Source organism: Erythranthe guttata, chromosome 9, assembly GCF_056151865.1.
Source record: "Erythranthe guttata isolate IM_541 chromosome 9, IM_541, whole genome shotgun sequence".
NCBI classification, from domain to species: Eukaryota; Viridiplantae; Streptophyta; class Magnoliopsida; order Lamiales; family Phrymaceae; genus Erythranthe; species Erythranthe guttata.
The window spans coordinates 1,490,609-1,511,837 of NC_142541.1; the positions used below are offsets into that span (position 1 = coordinate 1,490,609).

The 21,229-nt window shown below is 41.3% G+C and overlaps 1 protein-coding gene and 1 long non-coding RNA gene across 2 annotated transcripts; one reads left to right on the top strand and one right to left on the bottom strand.

Moving 5' to 3' along the window:
- Window positions 1-214: 214 nt before the first annotated feature.
- On the bottom strand, window positions 215-4,785 carry LOC105952219 (protein EXECUTER 2, chloroplastic). Its single transcript, XM_012975750.2, has 11 exons — window positions 4,382-4,785; window positions 3,352-3,468; window positions 3,216-3,281; window positions 2,695-2,801; window positions 2,524-2,605; window positions 1,646-2,317; window positions 1,421-1,547; window positions 1,173-1,339; window positions 1,004-1,078; window positions 632-724; window positions 215-548 (listed from the first exon to the last, which is right to left on the bottom strand). Exons 1-11 carry the CDS (start codon window positions 4,730-4,732, stop codon window positions 447-449), a joined length of 1,959 nt encoding a protein of 652 aa, XP_012831204.2. The 5' UTR covers window positions 4,733-4,785; the 3' UTR covers window positions 215-446.
- Window positions 4,786-6,346: 1,561 nt separating this feature from the next.
- LOC148767833 (uncharacterized) lies at window positions 6,347-7,336 on the top strand. Its single transcript, XR_016033537.1, has 2 exons — window positions 6,347-6,592; window positions 6,748-7,336. It is a non-coding gene; the product is annotated as an uncharacterized LOC148767833 (long non-coding RNA).
- Window positions 7,337-21,229: the final 13,893 nt, after the last annotated feature.

Sequence of the window (21,229 nt, forward strand, 5' to 3'; positions counted from 1 at the left end):
ATATAAGTTACTAGAGAACTTAAGGCAATAAATGAACTCATAACAAAAGAAAATAACCATGTTTTCCCCTAGTTTTCGATACCTCTTCTGTCAAAAAAGCATAAAGAATCTTTATGTACATAAGAAAGTAGCCAAAGCAATTCCACTTTATTGAACACACACAAAAGAGCCTTTGTTGTGATTTTCTTTATCAAAAGTATTAACCACAATCATCTACCACGAAATAACACCCGAATTTTATTAAAGCAGTCTTCGTTTAGTCGTTTCTATCAAAGCAGTGATTCGTAAACTACCTCAATTTATAACTATTACAAAAATTTGTGATGTGGGAGTTATTACACACGTACGTACTATAACACAAGTGTCGTAATCCAAATCGCTCATTGGATAAGAAGTAAAACAATACAAGAAATAGTGCGTAATGTTTTAGTTTGGTATGTACAAACTCACTCGGGTAGTTCCAAACGATTGAAGAGCACGAGGAAACTTTGCTCTGGTACAACGTACAGAAAACCGAGGTCTGCACCTTTGACATACGGGCCCATTCCCTGTTGTCAATAATAATCACGAGCCCATTAATTAAAAAAATTAATTAAAAAAAAATAAAAAATCGAACAATCAATTACATTACCTTCCCGTTGAGTTGAAGAAGCTCCCCCTCGACCCACCTAGGATTCTGGAACCCGAATTCCGCAATCCTTCCTTGACCTCTGTAACTTGCAGCCTGTGACGAAAGAAATCTAGTTCACTGTCTGAGTCGTTCTTATTTAATCGCCATATAGGAAAAAATAAAATAAAATAATAATATTTTTATACAGTCGACTACTATTGGAAATTATCTCAGCTGACATTGTCATTTTTGACAAAGCTTGTTTATATTGTCTATCAAGTGTAATCCTAATTCCCAAACATCGCCTAGGTAATAGAATAATTCCAATCCAGCGAGCATTTGGGGGGGAGGGGGAGGGGAGGGGGGGGGGGGGGGGGGGGGGGGTGTACATACCACTCCTAGTTCATGTGGGTAAATGCCCCGGTTGGAAAGACGATTACCCTTCCCTACTTTAGCACGAAATGTTACCTGCAAAAGATGCATACCACAGGATCGGTATACTTTCATACAAAAACCGAGAAAAGAGCCAACAATAATATTTATTAAATAAATAAATAGATACCTGGCCAGCAGGAACATTCAAATCTCCTGTTAGCTTTACTGCCTCAACATACTCGAAGAACTCCACATCAGAAGATTTCTTATCTTTATTCATATTCCAATTACCATATTTGCGCCTCAATTGCACAACCTCAGTGCCGTAAGGACCAAAAGCACCAACATATAGACCTGCAACGACAAGAATGCATCAATAAAAGATGTTTCTCTTTAATTTATGTGAGTGTGACGTGGCGTTTGGGTTGAACTTACCATCAAATGGATCTAAATCACCTTTCGAGGTGGTGATTCGAGTAAAATTTGTGTACTCGGATACTCTATTCTGTTTCTGAGCCCGACTCACTGCAAGCTTCACTATTTCACGTGCATCTCTAGAAAGCTATTATATATTCCATGAAACAGAAGCAGAGTAGAAGAAATTAGCAAAATCCCGAGCCAAGATCAAGATTTTCACAAAGCAAAAATTCGGATTAATACCTTGGGAGAAATTTTATTTGAACTCCAGAAGGCCTTGGCAACATCAGGAGGTATAAGTTCAGAAACATCTTGTGCAGCAATTGCGCCCACAATTCGAGTAGCGAGTTTCTCTTCAGAGTCACTATCTCGATATCTCTTCTCAATATGCAATACGAAAGAATCCCTCTCGATAGCTTCAATATCTGCCGGCACACGAATAGTGTCATCCTTTATAGGGGCGTCTTCTTTATTATGTAAAACCCCTCCAATATAAAGTTTCATATCTAGATTGCTTTCATCTTCCAACGTTTCATTATCGGAAACTTTGCTATCTATATCAGTGGCTTCATCTTCTGTATCACTGCCACTTGTGCTATCACTGTCGTCTTCTTCTTCAATAAACTGTTTCACATCATCTTCGGTTATATCATCAGCAATGTCGACTCTCATTACTTTAACCTTCAGTTCTGGAATTTTATCCTTGAGAAAGTTTATGACGCTCTTTATTCCTTCTTCAGCAGCTCCTTCCAAATCAATGCTCTTCCCTTCGGATTTTTCTGGTTCACTTTCCAGCTTAACATCAACTATGGATGCAGCATCGGGTTCACTGGCAGATGGTCCCTTGGTGGATTTATCAGACGAAGAAGAACTTGATTTTGACGAATTTCCTTTAACTGGTTTTAGAAATGCAACCTGTGAAAAAAGGTTAATCAGAAGCACTTGTAAGAAGATAGTGCTTGAATACCATAATACCAGACAGACACTCAAGATCTTATGAAATGAAGTGACGCACGGATGTTATTGATTTAACTTACAAAATAAACTTCTAAAAAAAAATTACCACTAAAATTAATAGATAACAATTGAAAATAACAAAAAAAAAAAAAAAATCACATCACCTGCATGTTATATCTCTCGTTGGCATCTTTAACCACAAAAATTTCAAATAGTGGTGTTCCGGGAGATGATGTCAACAACTGCCTGCAACAATTTCCCATGACTAGAAACTTTATATTTGTCCGGCAACAAAGTTAAGAACCAACGAAGGAATTTAGTTCTACCATTATTACCTTGGACTATAACTTTTGCCTATAAATCTGCCAGCTCCTGGGGTAATCTGAACTAATTTCCCGAAAGGATCTTCTGAATCATTTGAATAGCCAACCCACCAACCTACCTGTAGGCATGCTATAAATCATGAACAACAAGAATCCTCACTTTCAGACACAAAAAAATTGTAATGAACCGATGATATGTAAGAATAAGCAAGCCAAAGATTAGCTTCCACGTTGTGCTCTTACATCTGTTCATTAAAGAAAAGAAAATCACAACTTGGTCTAATCTTCTATCTCTGTACCGGAATTGTTATCACGTAATTATTATTCACATAGGGCTTTACCACAAGGTCAAATTTATATAGAATACGAGGATAGAGCTGTATAAACGACACAATAGCTACCACCGAATCTTAAACTTCTTCATGTTTGGGGAAGTATGTCAAACAAATAACGAAGTGCCCTTTTATCTATGAAGGAGAAATACGAGGATACGATATCAAACATGAGATGCGCAATTGCTATCGATAAATTACCAGCCCACTTCCTGTAATTCGGCACAATCTTGAAGCATCATGGTAACGCTCCTCGTCAATTGCATTCTAAAGAAAAAAAAAAGTTTAGTATTTGACATATTTACAAGTATGACGACTCGGGTTAACTTTAGTTTACCTTCAACTGCGACATAATTTCAGCAATGCTATCCTTGGACGTTGCCTCGGCAATGGCTTTTTTCAATTTAGCAGCTTCTTGAAAGTCTTCGTTCTCGATTGCATCTTCTAATTGAAACTGCAAATTATAGCAACCAGTCATGATCCAACTAACAAACTCTATCTTTCGTCTAGATCTGCTTACTACTTGTGAACATTAATCCACATAAAATTAAGGGAAAATAATGAATTTAAATTCGCACACAGTTTAATAGGTCAAAGCACGGATATGACGAAATCAATCACACTACACAGTGATATCTGTCTATTATTTAACCAATATTTAAATCAAGTATTTCGTATCTAGTTTTTTATATATAATTTGACAGGCCACCGTGTTCTTCAAGTACACAGTCTGCTTTTTCAGAACAATTTTCAAAATTTTGAACAGTTTCGAATCCAGACTTTGTTCATGATGCACTCTATAAACGGAGTTCATCTGATGAAATTATCATCAATTCGAAACACATAAGGCATACAAAGCAAACGCCATAAAAAAATTGATAAATGAATTATTCTACCATACAAAAAATATCACCGCAGACTACAACGTGATATCCCGTTGCAAGAAGCAACTGCACAGATTAAGTCAAAACCTCTTTCATAAACAGCAACACTTAATAATTTGAAATCTATTATCAAATGAATCAATCCAAACAAGTTCAATCGATATTTATTATCGATGTGAATGCTTCACTCGAATCCTTCCATCTAAAAGCAACCTAACGAGAGTTCAGTACGATGCGTTTGCAGCCACCAAAACCAGTGATCCAAATCCTCCTTCCGAACAGACGAATACACACACATAAGATTAAATATTAGCAAACAACTAACTAGAAAAAAAAAATCAAGGTCGAAGAACAGTTCTAATTCAAAAATTGTATGCAACAACTGTATAAGCAAGCGCATACAATATGTCAAAAAATTGAAAAAAAAAATCAATCAGCAAACTAATTGCCCAATCATAAAACAAATTATATCAAGCATCTGACCTTAAGCACAGATGCATAGTTCTCAGCCTGCTCAATCTCAGCAAAATGACGTGTCCACCTATTCCAATCCCAATCCGCCGATGCCGACAAACAAGTGGCGGCGGAGGAAGAAGAATACGAAGTGATATTATTGCTATCGCCGTCGCTGTAATTCTTAATTTCATCGAAATTGCTGCTGCAGCGGCAAGATAGCGTAGGGTTATTCCTTTTTCTGATGAGAAATTTATAGGGCAAATTGATTGAGGACTTTTTCTTCAGAGTATCAGGGGAGATGGAGGAGGAGGAGGAGGGGCGGAGCTGCGGCGGCGGGACGACGGAATTTCCCGTAGCCCAAGCGTTGGCCACCACCATTTTTGCTGCCTCTGTGAAAATCAGGAATCAATTTTAATTTTTTATTTATTTAAATAATAAATAAAAAAAAATGAAAAATCTGGTATAGAAATGAAGTGTGGTGTTAACAGTTATTAATATAATCCATATGGGGATAGAAGTCATAGAACAAGAGAGAGGATAATTCTTGTGCTAGTCTCCGCCCCGCCCCACCCCCACCCACCCCCACACACACCACCCCACCCACACGTGTCCCATTTATTGAAATTAATTAAATTAAATCTTCTTATTCAGAACGGGAAATTATAAAATTACGGGCACCCTTGAGTTATCATTCAATTCTATATTATCTTACGAAAAGAAAAGATAAATAAAAATCTCTTCAGAGGTAAATTTATGGTGTTAATTTGGTAAAACCGAACCGAAATTTCGGTACGCCAACATTTTATACTTCTTACCGAACTAAACATACGATTTGGTTCGTAAATAACCTAATTACATAAATTTTAAGTAAAAATATTTAAAGAAAGGGTGGCTGTAATTAACCAAACAAGATTAGTTTTTATTTTTATAATTTGGCCACACCTCAAGAGGTACCATAATCTTTATATATAAAATAAAGGTTTTGCCCGAAACCCTAATTCTATTTTTGTGAAATATTTATAACCCTAAGGGCTTTTCCGTCTGTTCATCTTGATTATTGGTTTTCGGTTTTCTGCCACGATCTAAAAACTTCTGCATGATTTTGGAGGTTTTTTGCCATGATCTGAAAAAAAAATTAACTCACCCTTTTCAATCGCAACCTTGGAAAACGAGAATTCTCCCGTCCTTTTTCCTTGCCTCTCCGCCATCTCTGTTCTAATCATTTCTCTCTCATATCCCCATTGACTTTCTTTCGCCCCCAACAAAAATTAACTTCCCTCTCAGATTTTCTTCATCACCCACAAATAAAGGTTTATGTAACTTGAAGAAAAAAAAATATACTTCCGTTCTAATCATGTTTTTCTCTTCCTTCAATTCATCTTCAATTTTGGTTTGTAGAATGTGAAGTCAGAATCGGCAGTAATGACCTGAGCCTTAACCCTTTTCAATTTATTGTTATGACTGAAATTTAATGGTGTTTTTGCGCAGGATGATTCGGTCGTCAGCAAACAGAGGAACATAATTTCATCGAACATAATTTCATTTGTGTAAGGCAAATGTTCAATTTATTGAATTCTACTGATTTCCCTTTCATTTTTTCTTTAATTTTATCTTCTTTCATAAAAATAGTTTTGCAGAGACAGTATGACAAATAAGAAGCCTCCATTTTTTTTCTCTGCAAATTAAACAATCTCTATTTGTTTCTCCTTCATAATTTTTATTAAATTCAGTTTTGGTGATCACCCATGAGGTATGGGACTATTGGGGTGAAGTTTTGCATGGATCCTAACAATCTCTACAACTTGCACTCATGCCCTCAGGTTGTTTTTTAATTTTATTTTTTTTGGACTGTTTTGCCTATTATTTCCACAATGTATTTTTATTGTTATATATTTTAATGAGTACCTGGAATTCAGAACACTATTTGAGATGGGAGCAATAATTTTTGTTTTTTTCAGTTTTTGGTAAATTTGGGATTTGTTTCAATATCTCAACCTGGAATTGGTTGATTTATTAGAAGGAGAAAAATAATATCCTGATATTCTTATGGATATCATTTGCTATTAGTAATATTATTTGCTACATCTGTTGGATTGAGCCACGATCGAGCCGTCGAAGAAGAAGATCGTGGCTCACTCTTTACCGCCACTTCCTTCATATCATCCCACCCTATTCTCACAGTGACTCTATATCTTCTCCACCGAGCAATTCCACAAACTATCACCTGTAATTCTTCCAGTTAATTCCTCCTCCTCTTTTTCTATATGTTGATTTTTTGTTAATTTATAAGAATATAATTAGCAAAAGTAATTAGTGGGTTTCTCAGTTTTAGTGATTTTTTCTTTTCTTTTTTTGTTTGTTTGTTTATTTGTGTGTGTTTGTGGTTTTTGCAGGGGTAGTGGCGAATAAAACTATTGACTATAAAAAAATGGCATAATCTTGAAAGATTACATATGCAAAGAACAATCTCGGCGGAGGTATATTTCTAATCTTCTTTTTTCGATTCAGTGTGAACAGTTATACAGTAGTTGTTCCTATTGTTGTTTACACCATAATAGTATTAGGCTCCACACAATCATAATTCATAACCCTCTCTTTGTCAATCGGATTCTTTATAGTTGAATATTTGTGATTTTCTTTTGTTTATGTTCAAGTTTTGCCGAAAAATATTGTATTGCAGTGGTGTTCGTTGGTTGCACAGGCGCCGATATTTTCTTGGTCGGAGGTAAAAGTTCCTCTTTAGATTACCTTTATGTTCTCTTTATAATAAAATGCATGTTTTTTTTTTCAGCGTATCCTTTGTCAGGGGATCTATATCTGTCGAATGCTTTTGTAGGCTCAAGTGGTATCTCATCATCATTCGGTAAATTGATAAGTAAATAAATCTAGCTGTCTTATCTTTTGTGGAATAATAGAATTGTGCATTTTCATGTTTTGTGGTCGCAACCTGCATGCTTGATGGTTAAACAAACAGTAAAATGATTGTGAAGTGAAAGAGGAGCACATAAGAATACCTAGCAAAGAAAAACTTATAAAATTCATCTTCTAATCTTTAAGTGACATAAATGTCCTATTGAATAAGTGAGAGTTATTGCCCATATTATTTGTTCATGAAAAAGTATGAAAATGACTAACTTCTAGAAGAGAAATGAAATGAGTATGGCCAAATAAATATTGTATAAGAATTAGATTGAACTATCAGCTTCAATAGTTTGAATTCGATTGTTTGCCCCTTTTTTCCTATTTCTCACGGTTCTTCTACCACCCGTTTGAATAGATTGAATTCTTTTAGAAGTTCGTTTCTTCTTTGTTTTGATTTTTTCTACCCCGCCGGAATATTGCTGAAATTCAAGGTATGTTTATTGACTATAAATCTGAATTTCTTGAAGAGGCAAAAAAAATTATCAGTGTTTATATTTTACAACATGCTCAAAACACTAACTTGGATGTTAATGTTACTGCATTTTAGGAAAAAATGTCAGTGTTGATTGTGCGATGCAAAAACTGAGCTAATAAGGGTTCATAGGAAACTGAAGACTCCTTTTAATTGTTTGTAGTCGTGGAGTTCATAATGTGATTCAGAAACTGAGGTAATATGAGCTTATAGGAAAACGTCTTACTACTTTTAATTATTTGAAGCCGTAGTTGACGATTCTTTTTTTTTTTCCCTTCTTTTTTGTCTCTTTTAATGTGTTGTGGTGTTGGTTCTTTAGTTGAAAGCAGAGGGAATTAAGGCTTTGTAATTTTTGTTCAATTGACCTTTTGATTTCACAAATATTGTTAATGGTTGGATCGTTGAACCCTTTCTTTGTTTGACTAATTTATTGGCTTCACTATCCCAAGTTTTGCAATCAACTCATCCTCAAAGAATAAGTGCTATATTTGAATTGTGGTGATATTGGAGTTGAGGATGAGTTGATTTTTGTTTAATGCGGGAGGAAAGAATTAACTCAGACACATTGCCTTCCCGATTCTATGTTACGAGAATTGGAGGGTGCATTAATATATAAATGGATTTGCGAAGATTGTTGACATGTAATGCTAAACCAAAACATGTATCATATTCATTCTTCTTCTTCCATTTGTAATTTTGTTGTCTCATATTCTGCAAAAACAAAACTATTTGATTTGTCAATAATTTTAATACTCATGAAGCCATTGTGGCACATTTTGAGAAATCCTATGGGCATTTTGGTTGAATGTTGGTTACCCCAAGGTATTTTTATTCATTTACCTTTAAATAATCTAAATAGTGAGTAATTTTATGAATGTTTTTTTCCTAAGGTCAAGACCGTAAGAAATTATTATTTAACCAAGATTATTAATTTATTGAGTTTCTATTGTATCTAACAAAAAATATATTTTATGATTTTATTTAAGTAGATGCCGTAAAATATATATTATGCTTTTCAATTTTTATTCTTTTATTTTAGTAAACGCCCCGTGCAGTGCACGGGGAAAAATACTAGTTTGCCCTAAAAAGAAACATTTTACAAATTTTATTAAAAATAGGTTATAAATTTTAGACATAAATTATTTTTCGCACTGTAATAAAATAGCGTATTAATAATCCTTACTTGTTTTGATAAATCTAATTACATAGGCCTCTTTTGGTTCCATTGATAGGATTGATTCATTTTCCTGGATTATATAATATTACACTGTTCATGATTATATAGTAGCCAATAACTTGTGTTTGGATTACAGGATTATTTACTAAGGATAACTGCAATATGATGTTTGGTGTACATGATTTGGATGGACAACATTTGAAATGACATAATCGCCCCTTACAATATTTACTTGTGTCAATTGTACTTGATTTAATTTATTCAGAAACCCTTATGTGAAAATTGAAAGAGGCAACACCTTGTGTTTTCCTAAATCTGTGGGAAATCTAAATCGACTTAATCTTACTATTTTTTAAATAAACAATGAACAAACTAAATTTTGTTAATATATTGCACCAAGTGTCAACAAATAAAAATCAGTACATATCCAGTTATTAACAATAGTTTTTTTACTCTGAAACAAACAAATAAAATGACAACAAATTCTTCCAAATTTAAGAGAGGGTAAGAGAGTTCTGAAAGGGAGAGAAAGTCAATTAGGAAAATTCAATCCATGATCCATAATCCAAAGCAACATTCAACTTCACCACCTCATACATGCCAAAGTTTATGACTTATTTCTCGAATGCACTCATGGTTGATTTGAAAGTTGTCGAGATACTCACTGGAGAGTGGATTTCTCCTTCGAGCTGCATGAAAAGAAAGTCCGACGCAAAATCGTAAGAATTAACAAATTTGCCTCAATTCAAACAAGATTACAGAGTAAAAAAAATGAAAAGATACTCTTTCAAAACTATTAAATCTAATAGATATTCCAAAAACAAGAGTGTATAAAATAAAAAATGAAAAATGAGGACAATGAATATTGAAACCTAATATGCTATGTCATTTAAATCTCGTTATAAGTTATAACCTATTCATTCGCTTCAGCTATGTAATCTCTCAAATGGCCAGAGAAATACTTCCAGCCACTCAAAGGCTAGTTAGTCTACATCATAAGATCATTATGTTATTGATTCATAATTAGCATACTAGCAACCGAGAAGAGAACATCAATTCAATCCTAGATATATGTCTGATCTTTTAAAATACTCAATTGCATATTCCCACCCAAGTGTAAAAATGGATTGATGCATGTATGAATATTTCACCAGATTGATACATGTATAAGAATCTCACTAGATTCAAATGACATACTTGTAGAATTCCGTTGGAATATGATAAAAGTGAAAAACAAATATTCAAACTTTCAGTCACATGAACATTAAAAATAAATTCCCCCACCGTGGTTGATTCAAACTACCATGGACGACCAACAAATTCATTCAAAATTCATCTTTGATACGGGCCATTCTGGAAAGATCCAATACGAATTAGGCCCACGACAAAAGGCCCATGGCAATTCAGCCCAATGATATAAAAAGACCATTAGGTCGTACGACCTCAACGACGAACTGCGGAACTTCGGCTCGCAGGCCCAGTATCGGCTCGTGGTAAATCGAGCCCAGGGTTGTAAAAGGCCCAATACACACAATGGCTTGAGGGGGGAAAAACCCTAAAAAGGAAACCTTGGAGGCCAAGGTTTCCTCATTTATAAATAGGGAATGATATTGCGTTTTTCCACACAGATAATATACATTTTTTCACATACTTTTACGTACTTTCTAAAAACTCGCTTTGAAATCATACTGACTTGATCGTCGGAGCTTTCCCGCCGGGAACACCTCCCGGCGTTGCAGGTCTTTTTTCTACCGGAATCCGACAGAGAGCTTAGAGGACGCGAGGAAGAGCCCCACGGACCAAATCAAGTGGCGCCGTCTGTGGGAAAGGCCTAAAAATCAGGAGAAAACAGCTTCCGGGAAAAATCAGATCTACCCCCGGAAGTCCAGATCTGAGCTGAGAACGTGGAGAAAGAATGGACGGAGAAGACGCAGTCGCCCGGAATTTGCAGAAGGATTTGGATGCGGTAGCCCGTGGTGCACCGGTTGACCCATCGTCCGTTCAGAAAGATAAATCGGGGTGTAGCTTCCTTACACCTGAAAAGGAGGGCCGGATCCCCTTCGCTCCAAGCAGCCCCTCTTTCGAGTTCCAGGATGGCGAAGCTGCTTCGAGAAGGCCAGCCACAACCCCCGCTCAGGCTCCCAATGAGCGCACGTATACCCGAGACGAGGTGGAAACCATGATCACCGCGGCCATCAGAAACTACACCCAAAGTTTACCTCACGATAACCGACTCAGGAGGGATCCCAGACATTCCCCGAACGAGGGACGAGCTGATGACGAAGGCGACAGTTATTCGGAAAATCGAAGAGGCGATAGTCATAGAGTCAGGACCGAGGTAGACAGCCTGAGACGCGATATGAATGAATTAAAGGCCTTACGGAACAGGCCAGCGCGAGATCTCGTGGGATCTAGCCCTTTCGCAAAACACCTTGATGATGACCCCATACCAGCTAGCTACCGACCCATTTCGTTCGAGTACAATGGCACATCGGATCCCGCCGAGCACCTAAGCCGTTTCAACAATACAGCATCGCTTCATCAGCTCACAGAAGGGGTGAGATGTCGTGCCTTCGCTACTACTCTAGCCGGATCTGCTCAGGCCTGGTTCGGTTTGCTGCCTTCCGGGAGCGTACAATCTTTCGAGCAATTTGCCAAGGCTTTCATGAACCAGTTCGCCAGCTCAAAGAAGTGCAAAAAAACCTCCCTGTCACTATTTAGCATTCGCCAAAAGGAGAAAGAAAGCCTCAGGAGTTACATCAAACGGTTCACCTCGGCCACCCTGGAAGTCCCGACCACCAGTGATGAGGTACTCATGGCAGCTCTTTCTCAAGGACTGAGAGATGATGAGTTTTTCCGAGCTTTGGCGCTGGAGCCGTCCCCTGATTTCGATAACCTATTAGAAAGGGCATCTAGGTTCATCAATTTAGAAGAGGCCCGCCAACAGAAAATGGAAGAATCTCACCAAGTCGCAAATGCACGAGTCAGCGAAGTAAAGAAAGGCAGGGAGCTCATGTTACCTCGCAGGGATGCCAATGCCCCTAGTCGGAGTATTGTCCCGGATGCTAAGGGATCTCGTTTTCAATCATATCAGCCCCTTACGGCTCCTCTGTCCCAGGTGTTGTGCGCGATTGAGAAGAGGGCTGATCTACGATGGCCTCGAACTGCTCGCGGAGCCCCCCGTCGAGATCCAACGTTGGGTACTTTTTGCCGTTTTCATAATGAATATGGACATACGACCGACGATTGCGCACATCTGAAGGACGAAGTGGAACGTCTCATTAGAGATAACAAAATCGGGGATTTTGTGAAGATAGATTCACCTCGGGGACAAAAGCGTGAAGCCCAGTTTGGGAACCCGCCACGAGCACCGCCACCACCACCAGCACCGAAAAGAGGGTACATTCAGATGATTTCGGGGGGTCCTACGGGAGGAGATACTCACCGGGCTAGGAGACGCCACCTCGGTAGCCTCAAAAATAATCATGAGGTTTGCCAAATCTCGACACCGAAGTATCGTCAATATCCCACTATCTCGTTTGGTCCGGAAGATGAAGCGGACCTAGAGGATTTCCATTGTGACCCTCTCCTCATCACGATTAACGTTGGGGGGTACGATGTCGCTCGCGCCTTCGTTGATCCAGGAAGTTCGGTGGATGTTATATCCTACGAATGTTTCCTGCAAATGGAGCTTGACCTCCCAATCTTCCCTGTCACTACTCCGATATTCGGGTTCACGGGAGGATCCCTGACGCCGGTTGGACAAGTTAAAATCCCCGTCACTATAGGGACGCCACCTCGAGTACGCACTCAAACCGTCAATTTCGTCATTGTCGAAGGATCGCCAACCTCGTATAATATCGTGATAGGGCGACCGATGTTACATACCTTTCGGGCGGTCCCTTCAACCATTCATCAAAAGCTTAAGTTTCCAGTTGATGGAACGGTGGGAGAGGTCAGGGGCGACCAAGCCCAATCGAGATCGTGTTATGTCGAAATGGTTAAAGTAGCAGAGAAAGGCCGACGTGATACCCTCACCAAAGAAGATTTGGGAGACGAGAAACGCCCTCGAATTGACCCTGAGGATAAGGTTAACCATGTACAGCCTATGGACGAATTGATGATGGTTGACCTCGTCCCTGGCATGATGAAGCAGACTCGGATAAGCAAGGACTTAGAACCGCTTCTCCGAGATGAGCTGATAGCGTTGTTGCGATCTAATGAGGACATCTTCGCATGGCAATCAAGTGATTTAACCGGTATCTCGCCTCGCGCTGTCGTGCACAGGCTCAATTTGCGACCTGAGTGTAGACCCGTCAAACAAAAACAACGACACTTCGGTACTGAGAAGGATGAAATCATACAAAAAGAGGTTCAACGACTTTTGGACATCGGACATATCAGGGAAATTCAATTCCCCACATGGTTGTCCAACGCGGTTTTGGTACAGAAAGCCAACGGCCAGTGGCGAATGTGCATCGATTTTAGGGACTTAAACAAGGCCTGCCCTAAAGACGATTACCCCTTACCTCGCATAGATCAGCTTGTAGATGCCACTGCCGGGTGCGAGCTACTTAGCATGATGGATGCTTCGCAAGGATACCATCAGATCCCGTTGGACGAGAAGGATCAGCCAGCAGTAAGTTTTGTCACAGCCACGGGTACTTATTGTTACGTGGTGATGCCTTTTGGTTTGAAGAATGCAGGGGCCACATATCAGCGATTAATGGATAGAATGTTTCGGGCTCAGCTCGGACGCAACATCGAAGTCTACGTGGATGACATGCTAGTTAAAAGCAAGCAGCGTTCCACGCACCTCGCAGATCTAGCTGAAACGTTTGCCACTCTTCGTCTGTATGGAATGAAGCTCAACCCCGCGAAATGCGCATTTGCAGTACAAGCTGGAAAGTTCTTGGGGTATATTGTTAACCGGGAAGGTATCAAAGTGAACCAGGATAAGGTTAAGGCCGTACTCCAAATGACACCCCCTCGCTCCATCAAGGAGGTCCAATCCTTAGCAGGGAAGGTAGTAGCCCTAGCTCGATTTATATCGCGTATGGCTGACAAGAGTTTACCTTTCTTTAAAATATTAAGAAAAACGGCCCAATTCGAATGGACTACCGAGTGCCAGCTCGCATTCGACGCGCTAAAGCGATCCCTCACTTGTTTACCGATCCTTAGCATTCCGGAAAAAGGGGAAACTCTGTTCGTATACCTGTCAGTAGGCGATGAATCAATCAGTTCGGTTCTGTTCAAGGAAGTGAATAATCAACAAAAGCCAATCTACTATATTAGCAAAATCCTTACTACATCGGAAAGTAAATATTCTGAAGTCGAGAAAATAGCGTATGCTCTGGTCCTCACCACGCGACGACTCCGGCCTTACTTCCTGTCGCATACCATGGTGATCCGCACAAGTCTACCACTTCGGCAAACCTTAGGTCAACCTACTGCGTCAGGACGAATTGTCAAATGGGCCATCGAACTAGGACAATACGAGATTCAGTATCAACCTCGTACCTCGGTTAAAGGGCAAGCCTTGGCAGATTTCATCCGGGAAACTACCAGGATACCAATCGAAAAAGAGTGGAAAATTTACGTAGACGGGTCGTCAACAACAACCGGAGCAGGGGCAGGAATAATAGTCATTGATCCCACCGGAACGGAGGTTGAGTTCGCCGTCAAACTGCCTCGAGTTTCTAACAACGAGGCAGAGTACGAAGCTTTCATCCGAGGAATGGAGATTGCCCAGGAACTCGGAGCACGAGTGGTGCGAATATACTCTGATTCACAATTGGTGATACACCAACTAGAGGGAGATTATGAAGTAAAAAATGATAGAATGAAGGGATATGTGAATAAAGCTCGAGCAGTACAAGAAACTTTCGAAACCTGCACGGTGCATCAACTTCCGAGGAGCGACAACCAACGAGCCGATTTCCTCGCTAAAATTGGGTCATCAGTTATTGACTGTGTCGAGCGAAAAATTACCATCCTCATCGCCCCTACCCCGATGCAAGGGCTCATGATAATCGAGGAAGAATCTGACTGGAGAACACCTTTGTTCAGATATTTTAGAGGAGAACGTTTTGGCACGAAGAGGGAACAGCATCGTTTGGCATATAAAGCAAGGCACTTTTATGTGCGACACGAGGTATTGTATAAAAGGACCTTCACCACGGTGGATGCAAGGTGCCTAGGAAAACAAGAAGCGAAATGTGTCCTAGACGAAGTACACCGAGGAGGTTGTGGGGAGCATGGAGGAGCTCGGGCCCTCATGCAAAAATTACATCGGGCTGGGTATTATTGGCCCGGCATGAAGAGAGACACCCATCAATATGTACAACATTGCGCGCAATGTCAGAAATTTGCCCCACTAATCCATAAACCAGGAGAAGAAATGACTATTATGAGCGCTCCATGCCCTTTCGCCCAATGGGGAATTGATCTGGTGGGACCTTTTCCTCAAACCACCGGTAGGAAGAAATTTCTTATTGTTGCGGTGGACTATTTCACCAAGTGGGTTGAAGCTGAGGCTTTGTCTAAAATAACAGAAGATGAGGTAATGCACTTCATTTGGAAGTATATATGCTGCCGGTTTGGCCTACCTCGCAGTATTGTGTCAGACAATGGCACTCAGTTCAACGGCAAAAAGATCCGCGCATGGTGCGAAGAGATGAAGATAACACAGAAATTTGTGGCGGTAGCACACCCCCAGGCTAATGGCCAAGTGGAATCCACAAACCGGACCATTGTCAATGGTTTGAAGAAAAGACTGGATGAGCTAGGAGGAAGCTGGGTCGACGAGCTGCCCTCGGTCCTATGGTCTTACCGGACATCGGCCAAAGCAGCTACCGGCGAGACACCATTTCGATTAACCTATGGAACCGACGCTGTTATTCCAGTTGAGGTGGCAATGGACACACTTCGCATCGCCACATTTGATGAAAAAACAAACAATGACGCCTTGAGAACACAGCTGGACGAGGTCTTTGACCTGCGAGAAGCGGCGTATCTACACATGGAGCGAAGTAAGAACCTGATTAAAGCACGATACGATCAAGGGGTATGGCCTCGTTCATTCCAGATCGGCGACCTGGTCTTGCGCCGAGCTGACGCACTAAAACATACAGGAAAGTTAGAGGCTAATTGGGAAGGACCATACATGGTCACAAAATGTTTGGCTGGTGGAGGGTATGAGCTAGCAGACGTAGAAGGGAAACCACTGCCACGGGCATGGAATGTCATCCATTTAAAACGCTTCTTCGCGTAAAAAAAAAAAAAAAAAAAAAAAAAAAAAAAAAAAAAAAAAAAAAAAAAAAAAAAAAAAAAAAAAAAAAGGGGGGAGAGAGAAGGAGGACAGATAGTCAGTGAAATCGAGACACACCTTGTACGCACAAAAAACCATTAATAAACATCCATTTTCCGACCTGGGCTAGGCCCCGTGGTTTTTTCTCTCCTTATTTGGAGGGTTTCCACGTTAAAAAAATACTTGTGTTATTTGCTTAAGTCATAACTGTGGCGTTAACTCGCGTGTTTCGTTGTGGCGTTAAATCGCGTGTTTCACTGTGGCGTTAAATCGCGTGTTTCATTGTGGCGTTAACTCGCGTGCTTCACTGTGGCGTTAAATCGCGTGTTTCATTGTGGCGTTAACTCGCGTGTTTCACTGTGGCGTTAAATCGCGTGTTTCATTGTGGCGTTAAATCGCGTGTTTCACTGTGGCGTTAAATCGCGTGTTTCATTGTGGCGTTAACTCGCGTGTTTCATTGTGGCGTTAACTCGCGTGTTTCATTGTGGCGTTAACTCGCGTGTTTTATTGTGGCGTTAACTCGCGTGTTTTATTGTGGCGTTAACTCGCGTGTTTCATTGTGGCGTTAACTCGCGTGTTTCACTGTGGCGTTAACTCGCGTGTTTCATTGTGGCGTTAACTCGCGTGTTTCATTGTGGCGTTAACTCGCGTGTTTTATTGTGGCGTTAACTCGCGTGTTTTATTGTGGCGTTAACTCGCGTGTTTCATTGTGGCGTTAACTCGCGTGTTTCACTGTGGCGTTAAATCGCGTGTTTCACTATGACGTTAAATCGCGTGTTTTACTAAAGTAAGTAAAAAGCATGTTTTAGTGTGACAATGGTTTGTGTTTTCTGTTGCAGCGCTAAGTCGCGAGATGATGAGGTCAAGCATCAAGTTGAAATATAAAAACAGTTTTCTGAGATCAAGTTAACTGATAAGCTTAGAGGATAAGCACAAATGAGAATGATCTGAGATATGGAAACATGAATTGAACTTGAAGTCAAGACAAGACGAATATCAAAGCTCGAAGCACAAATTTGAAAAACGAATAAAGACGCTTCTGAACATATGGAAAAACGGAGAAATTGTTAAGGGTACATGACAAAAGGAAATAAAGGGAATAATATTCAAGAAATACATATTCCAAGTACAAAACATAATAAATGGTTAAGTCTTTTTGGTCTTCATTTCGGAACTGCTTCACTCCGATTCTCAGCATCCGGAGGGGGCGGCGAAACGAGGCTTGGTTGTGCCTCTTCGGAACTAACCACCGTCCCAAGGGCTCCGATGTCTCCGGCGAAGTCGGTGATAGCCCCTTGCCGGGAGAATTCTTCAACGAGGCCTTGATAAACCGGCCTCCACCACTCTAAGTTGGGATCCTCGTTTACATCCCCCTCAAAACCCGGGATCACGTCGTCGGGGAGGTCCTCTGCCAGTTCATTTTCCACCAACGGGAACTCGATGCCGGCACCGCCTAATCTCTTCCGAACAGCCGCAACCGCCGACGAAAAGAAGAAACGAGCTAAGCCTGAAGCTTCTCGAGTAAACGTGGTGGAACGCCACAATCGGTGAAAGAAGCGGCGAACAAACTCCTCGATGAAGCGAAGGCCCTCAGGCGACCCCGGGAACAACCTTTGCCCCTCTTTCACCCCTTCGGTGAAATTGGTGGAGGCCTGTACTCCAGCCGCGAACAGCTCGTTGGAAAGCCCCTTAGCTTTCTCCTCCAAACTGGCATTATGGGATACAAGGGAGTCTTTTTCAGCCTCGAGGATTTTCTCTCTCTCTTTCAGCCTCTTCACTTCGGCAAATAGCCCCTCCTTCGAGGACTCCGACACTCCCAAACTCTCCTTCAAGCCCCGGACTTCCTTCCGGAGCTGCATCACCTCTTTCCTCTGATTATCATACGCCTCGCGTGAAACATCATCCCACCCCAGGGGACCCGAGAAGGCGATGGCGAATTGCTGCACTCACAAAGAGGTTAAATGGAGTTAATCTTAAATACAAGATGCTATGGCAAAAACCAATTCACAAGAACAGCGTGAAACAAACCTGTGTAATGTTATGAAGAAGCAACTCAAGTCGGTCGCCCTTACTCATTTGCCCGAAGTGGGCGACATCGGTGGGGAATGCCAAGGACCGGCACGCAGCAATAGCGTTTTCAGCATTCCGGCAGAGGTACAGTCCAAAGTCGGCCGGTAAAGATGACCCAGCCGCCCCAAGGGCCAGTTCAGACCTCCGTTTCTTCGGAGCAGGTTCTTTCTCTACCACCTCTTCGGTCGAAGAAGGAGGCGGTGACGGGGCGAGAACTATCGCGGAGGATTGTTTAGGAGGTTCAGAGTCCTCAGTTCGCGAAGCTGGTCCACCACGGGCGCGAGGAGGAGCGGTGTTTTTCTTCGATGGCCTGGGCCTTAGAGCCCCTTCCTCCGAGGGTCTTTTCTCGGATTCAGCGATTAGAGGGCGCTGAAATTCAGACGCCTCGAACCCAGGCTCCGGATCGGAGGGACGGGTAGCCGGCTTGTCGCCTCGAAACATCCTCTTCATCCTTAAGTCTGCGCAGCAGAATATAAAAAAAAGAGGGAAGATAAGTAGATGAGAAACAAAACATATAAGCACATAGCCAAATAACAAAAAGCAACCGTGCGAAATAGGGCAATGGGTTGAAGTAAGAGTAAGTGTTGCAACTAAACCTACCTAAGTCCTCCCGAGTTAAAGAATATGTGCCGTTGTCGTGAAAATGGAAATGACGAAGCATCGGCGGAAAGCTGGTGAGGCTATCCGGGACGCCGTAACTCGGTTGAAAGTGAGATATCATTTTTAGCAAAACTTCATCAACTGCCAAGGGTTTCCCCCTTTTCTTCTCGGGCAAGGTGGCAAGCCAAGGGCACAAATAGGGAGTATCAACGGGATTTTTTGCGAAAAAATAATGACCTTGCCACCCATCGGTTTTGTTGGGTGGCATCAATATTTTGAAACCCGGACGAGCCGAGATGGAAACATGGAAAGGACTGGAATTTTTCAATACCATGACACTTCGGAATCGAGCTGGTGTAGGAATCACCCCCGACCAAGCACATAGCATACGGAATCCCGTCATAATTATTATAGCGTGAGGGTGGAATTGATTAAGGGACACATTACATAGCTGGGCAATTTCAGAAAACCAAGGCGAGATAGGGAAGGATAGACCGAAATAAAACTGCTCTGAAAACCAAGTACTGAAACCTAAGGGGGGAGTTAAAGGACGGTCATCTCGCGAAGGAAGAATCAACTCGACATCGGTGGAGAGGCCTATGTCGCGGACTAAGTTAGCCAGATCTATGTCGGTCAAGGTACTGGGCCCCCATTGGTCATCTAAATCCCTCCCCTCAGATACGGAGGGCGAACCACTCCTCGCAGAAGAAGAAACCTCTTTCTTGCCCTTCTTCTTGGGTCGTTCCAAGAGTTTACCCGAAGGGGAGAAGTAAGGCCCCTCCTCCGACGAAGAAGAGATAGAAAAAGCAGGGTTTTCACCCCCCTCCCCGGAAGGTGCTTTTTGGCCAAAAGGGTCAGGGGAATGGGCTGACATTATCGAATTGAAGAATAAGATGGAGGTAATAAAAGATGGGGAAGAGAAGTAATACCTTGGCTAGAGAGAAAGAGTGGACTTGAGGGAGGAAAGCTCTGTCTCAGAAAATGGAATCACCAGAAATCAAGCAGGAGGAGAGACGTGTAGGCAAAAAGAAAAAACTTTTACAAGTTGGGTTAATGAGGTATTTATAGGGAAAGAGATAAGAGGAAATTAGATCTCAACCACTCATTCGGACGAACGAGATCAAAAGCAGGCCGCCTCGAATTCGGCGCGGAAAGCACCGATTGAAATTCCCTCATTATGACCTAGGGAACTCGAATCGACTGCATTGATTGATAGGACAGCAGAAGGCGGTAGAGCACGCTTCCCCATCAAAGATTAAACGCTAAAAACGAACTGTTACCTCGCACTCCATACTCCATATTCATCGAACGGGACAAAACAGAAGTTTTATCTCGCCCGATAATTAAGGAGTAGGGGGGAGTAGTTGATACGGGCCATTCTGGAAAGATCCAATACGAATTAGGCCCACGACAAAAGGCCCATGGCAATTCAGCCCAATGATATAAAAAGACCATTAGGTCGTACGACCTCAACGACGAACTGCGGAACTTCGGCTCGCAGGCCCAGTATCGGCTCGTGGTAAATCGAGCCCAGGGTTGTAAAAGGCCCAATACACACAATGGCTTGAGGGGGGAAAAACCCTAAAAAGGAAACCTTGGAGGCCAAGGTTTCCTCATTTATAAATAGGGAATGATATTGCGTTTTTCCACACAGATAATATACATTTTTTCACATACTTTTACGTACTTTCTAAAAACTCGCTTTGAAATCATACTGACTTGATCGTCGGAGCTTTCCCGCCGGGAACACCTCCCGGCGTTGCAGGTCTTTTTTCTACCGGAATCCGACAGAGAGCTTAGAGGACGCGAGGAAGAGCCCCACGGACCAAATCAATCTTAATAGAACATAACAAGAAACACATTTCACCTCGTATTCCTTATTAACATTTTTTAGTATGAAAATAATATAAAGAATGATTAGTCCGTATACCGTAGCTCTGAAGGGTATGGTCGTCCTTCAAAATGCGGCATTTGTAGATTACACGCTGCTATTGTATGGGGATTCTGCAATTACGCGTTTCTGAGCAACAATTAACTTGAAAAGTTCAAAAGACGAGTCCTATTACACCTGAACAGAGAATCTTGAATCATTCGAGCAACTTATGTTGATAGCCGACTCTTCTTTGGTGTGGTTGCTTGCATCGATTCGGCCATACGACATACATCCGCTACCCATTCTAAAACAATCTATAACATACGAGCTAAGGTTGATCGTTAGAGGAGTGTTGAACCCTAGGCTTAATGGGTTTAATATAAATTTGCATTTTTGTTCCAAAAAAAGGGAAATAAACCTCCTTCTGTTATACCAGTCTACCAAAAAACACT

What these genes read in the sequence shown, in the direction of transcription:
- LOC105952219 (XM_012975750.2), bottom strand. Translation starts at nt 4,732, where the DNA reads ATGGTGGTGGCCAACGCTTGGGCTACGGGAAATTCCGTCGTCCCGCCG. An exon ending in GAATTACAGGAAGTGGGCTG is followed by an intron (nt 2,802 to 3,215) that starts GTAATTTATCGA and finishes GCATGCCTACAG; the next exon opens with GTAGGTTGGTGGGTTGGCTA. An exon ending in TGAATGTTCCTGCTGGCCAG is followed by an intron (nt 1,079 to 1,172) that starts GTATCTATTTAT and finishes CATCTTTTGCAG; the next exon opens with GTAACATTTCGTGCTAAAGT.